At 26.4% G+C, this 12,886-nt stretch overlaps 1 protein-coding gene across 2 annotated transcripts in view; it reads left to right on the top strand.

The window, feature by feature from the left end:
• The window catches only part of LOC111421299 (neuroglobin-like), a 119,832-nt gene extending 115,140 nt beyond the window's left edge, over positions 1 to 4,692 (top strand). For both annotated transcript variants that reach the window (XM_071200722.1, XM_071200721.1), the window contains exons 3-4: positions 2,920 to 3,151; positions 3,611 to 4,692. In XM_071200722.1, coding sequence (XP_071056823.1) covers positions 2,920 to 3,151; positions 3,611 to 3,757 — 379 coding nt within the window. In that variant the 3' untranslated portion in view covers positions 3,758 to 4,692. The remainder of the gene's footprint in view (positions 1 to 2,919; positions 3,152 to 3,610) is intronic.
• Positions 4,693 to 12,886: the final 8,194 nt, after the last annotated feature.

Here is a 12,886-nt window from a genome sequence, read left to right as displayed (position 1 = left end):
TTTATGAAAATTAAGGAATGAGATATAGCTTAAATTAAAGCTTAGAGTCTCTACTTTAAAATTATGTATAACAATTTATGTTTATTAGAAAATGTTGGCTGAAAAGATTTAGAATGAAACACTCTAAAATTTGGGTTGTAACTAAAATTGTTAAATTTTAAAGTATCACTGAAGTCTTATTTATGAAAATTAAGGAATGAGATATAGCTTAAATTAAAGCTTAGAGTCTCTACTTTAAAATTATGTATAACAATTTATGTTTATTAGAAAATGTTGGCTGAAAAGATTTAGAATGAAACACTCTAAAATTTGGGTTGTAACTAAAATTGTTAAATTTTAAAGTATCACTGAAGTCTTATTTATGAAAATTAAGGAATGAGATATAGCTTAAATTAAAGCTTGGAGTCTCTACTTTAAAATTATATATAGCAATCTATGTTTATTAGAAAATGTTGGCTGAAAAGATATAAAATGAAAAACTATAGAATTTGGGTTGTAACTAAAATTGTTAAATTTCAAAGTATCACTGAAGTCTTATTTATGAAAATTAAGGAATGAGATATAGCTTAAATTAAAGCTTGGAGTCTCTGCTTTAAAATTATATATAGCAACCTATGTTTATTAGAAAATGTTGGCTGAAAAGATTTAGAATGAAACACTCTAAAATTTGGGTTGCAGCAAAAATTGTTAAATTTCAAAATATCACCGAACTCTTATTTATGAAAATTAAGGAATGAGATATAGCTTAAATTACAGCTTGGAGTCTCTACTTTAAAATTATGTATAACAATTTATGTTTATTAGAAAATGTTAACTGAAAAGATTTAGAATGAAACACTCTAAAATTTGGGTTGTAACTAAAATTGTTAAATTTCAAAGTATCACTGAAGTCTTATCTATGAAAACTAAGAAATGAGATATAGCTTAAATTAAAGCTTGGAGTCTCTACTTTAAAATTATATATAGCAATATATGTTTATTAGAAAATGTTGGCTGAAAAAATTTAGAATGAAACACTCTAAAATTTGGGTTCTAACTAAAATTGTTAAATATTCAAAGTATTACTGAAGTCTTATTTATGAAAATTAAGGAATGAGATATAGCTTAAATTAAAGCTTGGAGTCTCTACTTTAAAATTATATATAGCAAGCTATGTTTACTAAAACAAGTTGGCTCAAAAGATTTAGAATAGAACACTCTAAAATTTGGGTTGCAGCAAAAATTGTCAAATTTCAAAATATCACTGAAGTCTTATTTATGAAAACTAAGAAATGAGGTTTAGCTTAAATTAAAGTTTGGAGTCTCTGCTTTAAAATTATGTATAGCAATTTATGTTTATTAGAAAATGTTGGCTTTAAAGACTTAGAATGAAACACTTTAAAATTTGGGTTGCAATAAAAACTGTCAAATTTCAAAATATCACTGAAGTCTTATTTATGAAAACTAAGAAATGAGGTTTGGTTTATATTAAAGCTTGGAGACTCTGCTTTAAGATATTATATGGCAATTTGTGTTTATTAAAAAAAGTTGGCTGAAAAGATTTAGAATGAAAAACTATAAAATTTGGGTTGCAGCAAAAATTGTCAAATTTCAAAATATTACTGAAGTCTTATTTATAAAAACTAAGAAATGATATATAGCTAAAATTAAAGCTTGAAGTCTCTATTTTAAAATTATATATAGTAATCTATGTTTACTAAAAAATGTTGACTGAAAAGATTTAGAATGAAACACTCTAAAATTTGGGTTGCAACAAAAATTGTTAAATTTCAAAATATCACTGAAGTCTTATTTATGAAAACTAAGAAATGAGGTTTAGCTTAAATTAAAGCTTGGAGTCTCTACTTTAAAATTATATATAGCAACCTATGTTTATTAGAAAATGTTGGCTGAAAAGATTTAGAATGAAACACTCTAAAATTTGGCTTGCAACAAAAATTGTTAAATTTCAAAATATCACTGAAGTCTTATTTATGAAAACTAAGAAATGAGGTTTAGCTTAAATTAAAGCTTGGAGTCTCTACTTTAAAATTATATATAGCAACCTATGTTTATTAGAAAATGTTGGCTGAAAAGATTTAGAATGAAACACTCTAAAATTTGGGTTCCAATAAAAATTGTTAAATTTCAAAATATCACTGAAGTCTTATTTATGAAAACTAAGAAATGAGGTTTAGCTTAAATTAAAGCTTGGAGTCTCTACTTTCAAATTATATATAGCAATCTATGTTTATTAGAGAAAGTTGGCTCAAAAGATTTAGAATGAGACACTCTAAAATTTGAGTTGCAGCAAAAATTGTTAAATTTCAAAATATTACTGAAGTCTTGTTTATGAAAATTAAGGAATGAGATTTAGCTTAAATTAAAGCTTGGAGTCTCTACTTTAAAATAATATATATAGCAATCTATGTTTATTAGAAAATATTTAAAAAAATAGAAAAGGTAAAAACTTTTTGTGAGAAATAATTAAATATTAAAATTCATTATTAAAGAGCAGACATGTTTCGAAACGATTGTTTCATCTTCAGTACTTTAAAATATATGCAAAATGATGGAAAAATACAAAAATATAAATAAATTGGGAATATCTTAGTAAATTTTAGCAAATTCTCTTAAAAATAAAATTATTTCTATATAGGTTTTCTTTTTGTTAAAAATAAAAAATTTTAGAAATATTGGAAATAAACTTACTTATCATAAGTTTAGTTTTTTATATTTTTGTATTTTTCCATCATTTTTTTATTTTTTATTATATTATTATATTATCTATATCTATATTATATTATCTATATTATCTATTTATATATTATATTGTATTTTTATTATATTATCATTTTTTATTTTTTTATATATTTTTTGAGAAATATGGAGAATTTCATCCCTTTTAGAAAATATTTAATTAAAAAACGTTTGTTTCAGATTATTTGAAGAACACGCAGAACTATTGGAATTATTCACAAAATTTAAAGAACTCAAAACTAAAGAAGATCAAGCGAATAGTCTGGAACTTCACGAACACGCCACAACGGTGATGAGAACATTGGATGAAGGAATAAAGGGTTTGGATAATTTGGATGCGTTTTTTGAATATCTTCATCAAGTTGGTGCTTCGCATAGAAGAATACCAGGTTTTAAAGTGGACTATTTTTGGGTTAGTAGATGTAACAGAAAACCGATTGGAAAATTGATTATCATTTTACATTCATAATTGGATCGCTGGAGCTCGGGCAATATTTCATTAGTGGTTTCACTTTAACGGTTTTAATCTCATCGTGCACGTCCAACGTTTCAACTATACAAAACAGTTTTGTATCGATAAATTAATCGGAAATTAGTGACCTCAAAAAATTAAAATCATACTTTATCTTATATCTATTTTAATTGTAAAAGTTTTGTGTAAAACTTTATCGAACATTTTTTGATTGGATGTTCGTAAAGGTCTCTATAGAGAAGGATGAAGAGGAGAAAGTTCTTAATTTGAACCGGTGTCGAATTTAAAAAGTTTTTTCGCTAAACTGAAAACAATTTTAATTCAAACTTTTCTGTGTTAAAACAAGACTTTATTCATTTCATTACACATTGTTTTGATTCATTTTTTATAATATTTCAGAAAATCGAACAACCTTTTTTGGAAGCTGTTAAAACAACTCTCGGAGATAGATACACGGAAAATGTGGAAAACATCTACAACATCACGATTAAATTTATCATAAAAACGCTGGTCGAGGGTTATGATAATGCTAATAAGACAACGTGAAACCAGAACGTCACAAGTTAAACGAAATACAAAAAGAAGCAAAAATGGAGAATTAAACGAAAATATAAAGAGTGTCTGTCCATCGTATTCCGATTAATAAAAAAATTGTAAATTGTAAAAGATAAACAAAAAAATGTTGTATAAGACCAATGATCATATCAAACAACATCTGATGTGTGTAATCTCAAAGAGATATATGTATATGTTTTTTTTGTAATAACTTGTCAGTGAAGTGTGTTCATAAAGGCAAATTAAGCCTACACCATTTCAAAGAACTGTATTTAGTAATTTAAGGATTGCGTAATTAACTGTATACATGTAATAAGTAATCTTCTTAATGTGATGAACGTTAATAAAGATGTATTAAGCTTCCATATGCAAAAACTAGTACTTAAAAAATAACCCTTTCATAAAAATTAACACAAAAATTGGGTTGCTGCATATACACATAAACCATTAAATGTAATTGTAAATTGTTGATAAAGTATCAATGAAATGAGTGTGGTTATAAAATAATAATAATTTGTGTAAAATGGGTTGCATAAGTATTTTTAAATAAAAACTATTTTAATAAAGACATGAAATAAAATTAATTGAATGTCAATTCTCTAGTCAATTTTTATTTCCTCGAAAATTGAAAATGTTACAAGGGGAAATGAAAATTTAAACTTTGATTTATTAAAATAAACTCCTTATTTAACACACCTTTATTTACTTAATTATAATTAATTAATTCGTATAAGTAAAATGTACTGTTTAGTCCATAATAAGTGTAACTCGAAGTGATAAAAGCGTAATACGTTTTAAGAATATGATACAAGTAATGCGTCGTGTAGATTATAAGAGGCGCATTTTCACTAATTCACGTTGAACATAACATTTATCATTGTTATTTATGTATTGAGATATATAAATATAGCTGTGTACACTTTCAATTTAGTCTCATTTATCAACCTTATACAAAATTTAGATTTTAGATAAATTTTAGATTAAAAACTCTTTGATTTGGACCAAATTGAGTTGTAACAAAAACTGTCAAATGTCAAAATAGACTTTGAAGTCTCTGCTTTAAGATAATATACGGCAATTTAAGTTTATTAAAAAATGTTGGCTGAAAAGATTTAGAATTAAACACTCTAAAATTTGGGTTGCGATAAAAAGTGTCAAATTTCAAAATATCACTGAAGTCTTATTTATGAAAACTAAGAAATGAGGTTTAGCTTATATTAAAGCTTGGAGACTCTGCTTTAAGATAATATATGGCAATTTATGTTTATTATAAAAAGTTGGCTGAAAAGATTTAGAATGAAACACTCTAAAATTTGGGTTGCAATAAAAGCTGTCAAATTTCAAAATATCACTAAAGACTTATTTATGAAAACTAAGAAATGAGGTTTAGCTTATATTAAAGCTTGAAGACTCTGTTTTAAGATAATAAATGGCAATTTATGTTTATTAAAAAAAGCTGGCTGAAAAGATTTAGAATGAAATACTCTAAAATTGGGGTTGCAGCACAAATGGTCAAATTTCTAAACATCACTGAAGTCTTATTTATGAAAACTAAGAAATGAGGTTTAGCTTATATTAAAGCTTGGAGACTCTGCTTTAAGATAATATATGGCAATTTATGTTTATTAAAAAAAGCTATCTGAAAAGATTTAGAATGAAACACTCTAAAATTTGGGTTACAGCAAAAATTGTCAAATTTCAAAATATCACCGAAGTTTTATTTATGAAAACTAAGAAATGAGGTTTAGCTTATATTAAAGCTTGGAGACTCTGTTTTAAGATAATATATGACAATTTATGGTTATTAAAAAAAGTGGGCTGAAAAGATTTAGAATGAAACACTCTAAAATTTGGGTTGTAACTAAAATTGTTAAATTTTAAAGTATCACTGAAGTCTTATTTATGAAAATTAAGGAATGAGATATAGCTTAAATTAAAGCTTGGAGTCTCTACTTTAAAATTATGTATAACAATTTATGTTTATTAGAAAATGTTGGCTGAAAAGATTTAGAATGAAACACTCTAAAATTTGGGTTGTAACTCAAATTGTTAAATTTTAAAGTATCACTGAAGTCTTATTTATGAAAATTAAGGAATGGGATATAGCTTAAATTAAAGCTTGGAGTCTCTACTTTAAAATTATATATAGCAATCTATGTTTATTAGAAAATGTTGGCTGAAAAGATATAAAATGAAAAACTATAGAATTTGGGTTGTAACTAAAATTGTTAAATTTCAAAGTATCACTGAAGTCTTATTTATGAAAATTAAGGAATGAGATATAGCTTAAATTAAAGCTTAGAGTCTCTACTTTAAAATTATGTATAACAATTTATGTTTATTAGAAAATGTTGGCTGAAAAGATTTAGAATGAAACACTCTAAAATTTGGGTTGTAACTAAAATTGTTAAATTTTAAAGTATCACTGAAGTCTTATTTATGAAACTTAAGGAATGAGATATAGCTTAAATTAAAGCTTGGAGTCTCTACTTTAAAATTATATATAGCAATCTATGTTTATTAGAAAATGTTGGCTGAAAAGATATAAAATGAAAAACTATAGAATTTGGGTTGTAACTAAAATTGTTAAATTTCAAAGTATCACTGAAGTCTTATTTATGAAAATTAAGGAATGAGATATAGCTTAAATTAAAGCTTAGAGTCTCTACTTTAAAATTATGTATAACAATTTATGTTTATTAGAAAACGTTGGCTGAAAAGATTTAGAATGAAACACTCTAAAATTTGGGTTGTAACTAAAATTGTTAAATTTCAAAGTATCACTGAAGTCTTATCTATTAAAACTAAGAAATGAGATATAGCTTAAATTAAAGCTTGGAGTCTCTACTTTAAAATTATATATAGCAATTTATGTTTATTAGAAAATGTTGGCTGAAAAAATTTTGAATGAAACACTCTAAAATTTGGGTTCTAACTAAAATTGTTAAATATTCAAAGTATTACTGAAGTCTTATTCGTGAAAACTAAAAAATGAGGTTTAGCTTATATTAAAGCTTGGAGACTCTGCTTTAAGATAATATATGCCAATTTATGTTTATTAAAAAAAGCTGGCTGAAAAGATTTAGAATTAAACATTCTAAAATTTGGGTTGCAATAAAAACTGCCAAATTTCAAAATATCACTGAAGTTTTATTTATGAAAACCAAGAAATGAGGTTTAGCTTATATTAAAGCTTGGAGACTCTGCTTTAAGATAATATATGCCAACTTATGTTTATTAAAAAAAGCTGGCTGAAAAGATTTAGAATGAAATACTCTAAAATTTGGGTTGCAGCACAAATGGTCAAATTTCAAAACATCACTGAAGTCTTATTTATGAAAACTAAGAAATGAGGTTTAGCTTATATTAAAGCTTGGAGACTCTGCTTTAAGATAATATATGGCAATTTATGTTTATTATAAAAAGTTGGCTGAAAAGATTTAGAATGAAACACTTCAAAATTTGGGTTGTAATAAAAGCTGACAAATTTCAAAATATCACTATAGACTTATTTATGAAAACTAAGAAATGAGGTTTAGTTTATATTAAAGCATGGAGACTCTGCTTTAAGATAATATATGCCAACTTATGTTTATTAAAAAAAGCTGGCTGAAAAGATTTAGAATGAAACACTCTAAAATTTGGGTTGCAGCAAAAATTGTCAAATTTCAAAACATCACTGAAGTCTTATTTATGAAAACTAAGAAATGAGGTTTAGCTTATATTAAAGCTTGGAGACTCTGCTTTAAGATAATATATGCCAATTTATGTTTATTAAAAAAAGCTGGCTGAAAAGATTTAGAATTAAACATTCTAAAATTTGGGTTGCAATAAAAACTGCCAAATTTCAAAATATCACTGAAGTTTTATTTATGAAAACCAAGAAATGAGGTTTAGCTTATATTAAAGCTTGGAGACTCTGCTTTAAGATAATATATGCCAACTTATGTTTATTAAAAAAAGCTGGCTGAAAAGATTTAGAATGAAACACTCTAAAATTTGGGTTGCAGCAAAAATTGTCAAATTTCAAAACATCACTGAAGTCTTATTTATGAAAACTAAGAAATGAGGTTTAGCTTATATTAAAGCTTGGAGACTCTGCTTTAAGATAATATATGCCAATTTATGTTTATTAAAAAAAGCTGGCTGAAAAGATTTAGAATTAAACATTCTAAAATTTGGGTTGCAATAAAAACTGCCAAATTTCAAAATATCACTGAAGTTTTATTTATGAAAACCAAGAAATGAGGTTTAGCTTATATTAAAGCTTGGAGACTCTGCTTTAAGATAATATATGCCAACTTATGTTTATTAAAAAAAGCTGGCTGAAAAGATTTAGAATGAAACACTCTAAAATTTGGGTTGCAGCAAAAATTGTCAAATTTCAAAACATCACTGAAGTCTTATTTATGAAAACTAAGAAATGAGGTTTAGCTTATATTAAAGCTTGGAGACTCTGCTTTAAGATAATATATGCCAATTTATGTTTATTAAAAAAAGCTGGCTGAAAAGATTTAGAATTAAACATTCTAAAATTTGGGTTGCAATAAAAACTGCCAAATTTCAAAATATCACTGAAGTTTTATTTATGAAAACCAAGAAATGAGGTTTAGCTTATATTAAAGCTTGGAGACTCTGCTTTAAGATAATATATGCCAACTTATGTTTATTAAAAAAAGCTGGCTGAAAAGATTTAGAATGAAATACTCTAAAATTTGGGTTGCAGCACAAATGGTCAAATTTCAAAACATCACTGAAGTCTTATTTATGAAAACTAAGAAATGAGGTTTAGCTTATATTAAAGCTTGGAGACTCTGCTTTAAGATAATATATGGCAATTTATGTTTATTATAAAAAGTTGGCTGAAAAGATTTAGAATGAAACACTTCAAAATTTGGGTTGTAATAAAAGCTGACAAATTTCAAAATATCACTATAGACTTATTTATGAAAACTAAGAAATGAGGTTTAGTTTATATTAAAGCATGGAGACTCTGCTTTAAGATAATATATGCCAACTTATGTTTATTAAAAAAAGCTGGCTGAAAAGATTTAGAATGAAACACTCTAAAATTTGGGTTGCAGCAAAAATTGTCAAATTTCAAAACATCACTGAAGTCTTATTTATGAAAACTAAGAAATGAGGTTTAGCTTATATTAAAGCTTGGAGACTCTGCTTTAAGATAATATATGCCAATTTATGTTTATTAAAAAAAGCTGGCTGAAAAGATTTAGAATTAAACATTCTAAAATTTGGGTTGCAATAAAAACTGCCAAATTTCAAAATATCACTGAAGTTTTATTTATGAAAACCAAGAAATGAGGTTTAGCTTATATTAAAGCTTGGAGACTCTGCTTTAAGATAATATATGCCAACTTATGTTTATTAAAAAAAGCTGGCTGAAAAGATTTAGAATGAAATACTCTAAAATTTGGGTTGCAGCACAAATGGTCAAATTTCAAAACATCACTGAAGTCTTATTTATGAAAACTAAGAAATGAGGTTTAGCTTATATTAAAGCTTGGAGACTCTGCTTTAAGATAATATATGGCAATTTATGTTTATTATAAAAAGTTGGCTGAAAAGATTTAGAATGAAACACTTCAAAATTTGGGTTGTAATAAAAGCTGACAAATTTCAAAATATCACTATAGACTTATTTATGAAAACTAAGAAATGAGGTTTAGTTTATATTAAAGCATGGAGACTCTGCTTTAAGATAATATATGCCAACTTATGTTTATTAAAAAAAGCTGGCTGAAAAGATTTAGAATGAAACACTCTAAAATTTGGGTTGCAGCAAAAATTGTCAAATTTCAAAACATCACTGAAGTCTTATTTATGAAAACTAAGAAATGAGGTTTAGCTTATATTAAAGCTTGGAGACTCTGCTTTAAGATAATATATGGCAATTTATTTTTATTAAAAAAAGTTGGCCGAAAAGATTTAGAATGAAACACTCTAAAATTTGGGTTGCAGCAAAAATTGTCAAATTTCAAAACATCACTGAAGTCTTATTTTTGAAAACTAAGAAATAAGGTATAGCTTAAAAAAAACCTTGAAGTCTCTACTTTAAAATAATATATATATATATACAGGGTGTCTCACGTAACTGGTTCGTTAGAACTTTTTTAGGTTTCACTATTCGTAGAGGTTTGAAATTTTGGTAGCATGGATTGTTCATTCTAAACTTTCAATCTAAAATATTTTCAAGATGGCCACCACTTCCAGTCCACCGGAAGTAGACCACAACTTCGTTATTTTAAATGGAAAGCTATAGTTTTTATTACACCTTTCAATTATACATAAAAAAATATGCTGACTTTGATAAAAGTTGTTGGTACCTACCATTTTTTGTTTTCGAGTTATTTTGATTTTAACCTTTTTTGGCAAATTTCACTATGCTCTTTAAAAGCCTATATCTCAGTTAACGGTTATTAAAAAAAACCTTTAAATTGGCACGATCACTCTTCAGATGTTGCCAAATAGATTGTCATTTCTTGTATCAGAGTATCTTATACAGGTGGTCAAAAATTGAATTACTGTTTCTCCATATTCAATGGCTAAAAAGTCGAAAATTTTAATTTTATTTTACTCTATCCGAAAGGGAATTTAATTCTCTACAAATTTTTTATATTCATAGCAATGGCCTCCACGATCTCCAGATTTAACACCATTGGATTTTTATTTGTGGGGTCACTTAAAAAATAAAGTGTACAATTCACCGATCAACACACGACAAGAGTTGCGTGATATAGTGATGGGTGCACTACGTACTATTGATGGCGACCAACTTCTACGGGCCACAACCGTAGAAGTCGAAAGAAGAGTTGAAAAATGTTTAATGGTGAATGGTCAGCATATCGAACAGTTTTAATTTTTTTATAATTTTAAGTTTTTGTTTTTTTATACATATGTTATTCATTCTAATTTCTGTTATTAAATTGTTGTTTTTCATTGTTTCATTTATTCGTTTTTCTGTTGGTTACTTTTGGTAAATAAAAGCCAGCAAGCTAAAGGTTATTCAACCATAATAAATTGTAGAAATAATACCAATAATAATTTAAATAAATTAAACGATGAACTGTCAAAATGTCTTGGTCTGCTAACAAAAACACAAACTGGGTTTGGGATTTTATGTCTGATTTTGATTAATTTTCCAATATCAGGGAAACTACAATAAATAGGTATAGGAATGTTTATAGATAATTTGTAGAGAATTAAATTCCCTTTCTGATAGGGTAAAGAAATATGGGGTGTTCCATTTAAAATTTTCGACTTTCTCGCAATTGAATATTAAGAAACGATAATTCAATTTTTGACCAGCCTGTATAAGATTCTCTGATACAACAAATAACAATCTATTTGGCAGCATCTGTAGAGTAGTCGTGCCAATGCAGAGCTTTTTTGAATGATCGTTAGCTGAGATATGGGCTTTTAAAGACCATGGTGAAATTTGTCAAAAAACACTTAAAATCAAAATAACTCGAAAACAAAAAACGCTAGGTACCAACAACTTTTATCAAAGTCAACATATTCTTTTACGTATAATTGAAAGGTGTAATAAAAACTATAGCATTCCATTTAAAATAACGAAGTTGTGGTCTATTTTCGGTAGACCGGAAGGGGTGGCCATCTTGAAAATATTTTAGATCGAAAGTTTAGAATGAACAACCCATGCTACCAAAATTTCAAACCACTACGAATAGTGGAACCTTAAAAAGTTCTAACGAACCAGTTACGTGAGACACCCTGCATACAGTGTGTCCGTAAACTAACGGATATAGGCGATAAAATCATAATAAACGGTTTATGGAAAAATCCCTGAAACGGGTCTAAAGATTTAAATTGTTTGGTGTAAATTTAAAATTTTTTCCCGCCTTTTTAAAACCAGTTATGACGTCATCGATATTTTTTTCAAATGGCAATCCCCCATTTTTATTGCGGAATATCAAAGAGGATTTTTTTCTGAATCTATTACAGTCAATATTAATATTGGTTACATAAGAAAATTTTCGAGAAAAATTACTTCAAATTTGTTGACATGATGAAAATAGCAGTGCCATGAGTAACTATGGCAACCAATGATTTTAAACAATTTCTTAAGTGTCAAAAACTGATTTAGTAAGTAGTCGACCTCTTTAATACAACATATCCTGATCGTCAAGTCATTAGCAGTATGGTGAGCCTAGCTGTGACTAAATTTAAACAGCAAAAAATACCGATGACGTCATAACTCATATGACTTCTCCATAAACCGTTTATAATGATTTTATCGCCTTTACGGACACTCTGTATATAGCAATCTATGTTTATTAGAAAATATTTAATTACAAAAAAATTGTTTCAGATTATTTGAAGAACACAGAAAACTGTTGGAATTATTCGCAAAATTTAAAGAACTCAAAACTAAAGAAGATCAATATTAGAAAGTAGTATTTTTTCGCCCAGTTTTTATATATATATAAAACGAGTTGCAGGAAAAAACATTTGGGTTGCATAAGTATTTTTAAATAAAATCAATTTTAATAATAATATAATAGAACTAATTTATGTATAGAACCAATTTTTGCTTGTTTAAAAATAAAAATGTTGCAAAAATTTATCTCACACACCTTTATTTATTAGTAGTTATTAGTAATTATTGTTATCTCAAAGTAAATTGTACTGTTTAGTCCATAATAAAAATAACTGAAGTGATAAAAACTTAATACGTTTTAAAAATATGAAACATAATATTTATCATTATTATTAGAAACATAAAGTAAATAATTATTATTAAGTAAAACGATTCAAAATTTTCTGATAAAAAGTAACCGTTTCATAATCTCGTTTAACGTTCCTAAATGTTTGCTTTATTAAATTCATAAACGTTTATGATTATAATTGGATTATGTTTATGGGTTTCTTTATGATAGTTCATTTTGAACTTAATTTACAGTACAAGTTAATCTAGATGCGTCTATCTACAGCGACATAAACGCATCCTGTTTAAAACAAGATATTCTAAAATTAACCAAGTTTTATTTTTAATAACAAATTTAATTTAATTTCTCATTAAAACCTTAATGACATTTTAAAATTTCACTTCAAAGAATTTTGCATTCATAGTTGCTAATA

The sequence above is a fragment of the Onthophagus taurus genome, chromosome 11 (genome assembly GCF_036711975.1).
Source record: "Onthophagus taurus isolate NC chromosome 11, IU_Otau_3.0, whole genome shotgun sequence".
Lineage (NCBI taxonomy): Eukaryota > Metazoa > Arthropoda > Insecta > Coleoptera > Scarabaeidae > Onthophagus > Onthophagus taurus.
This window is presented reverse-complemented; position numbering and strand designations above follow the sequence as displayed.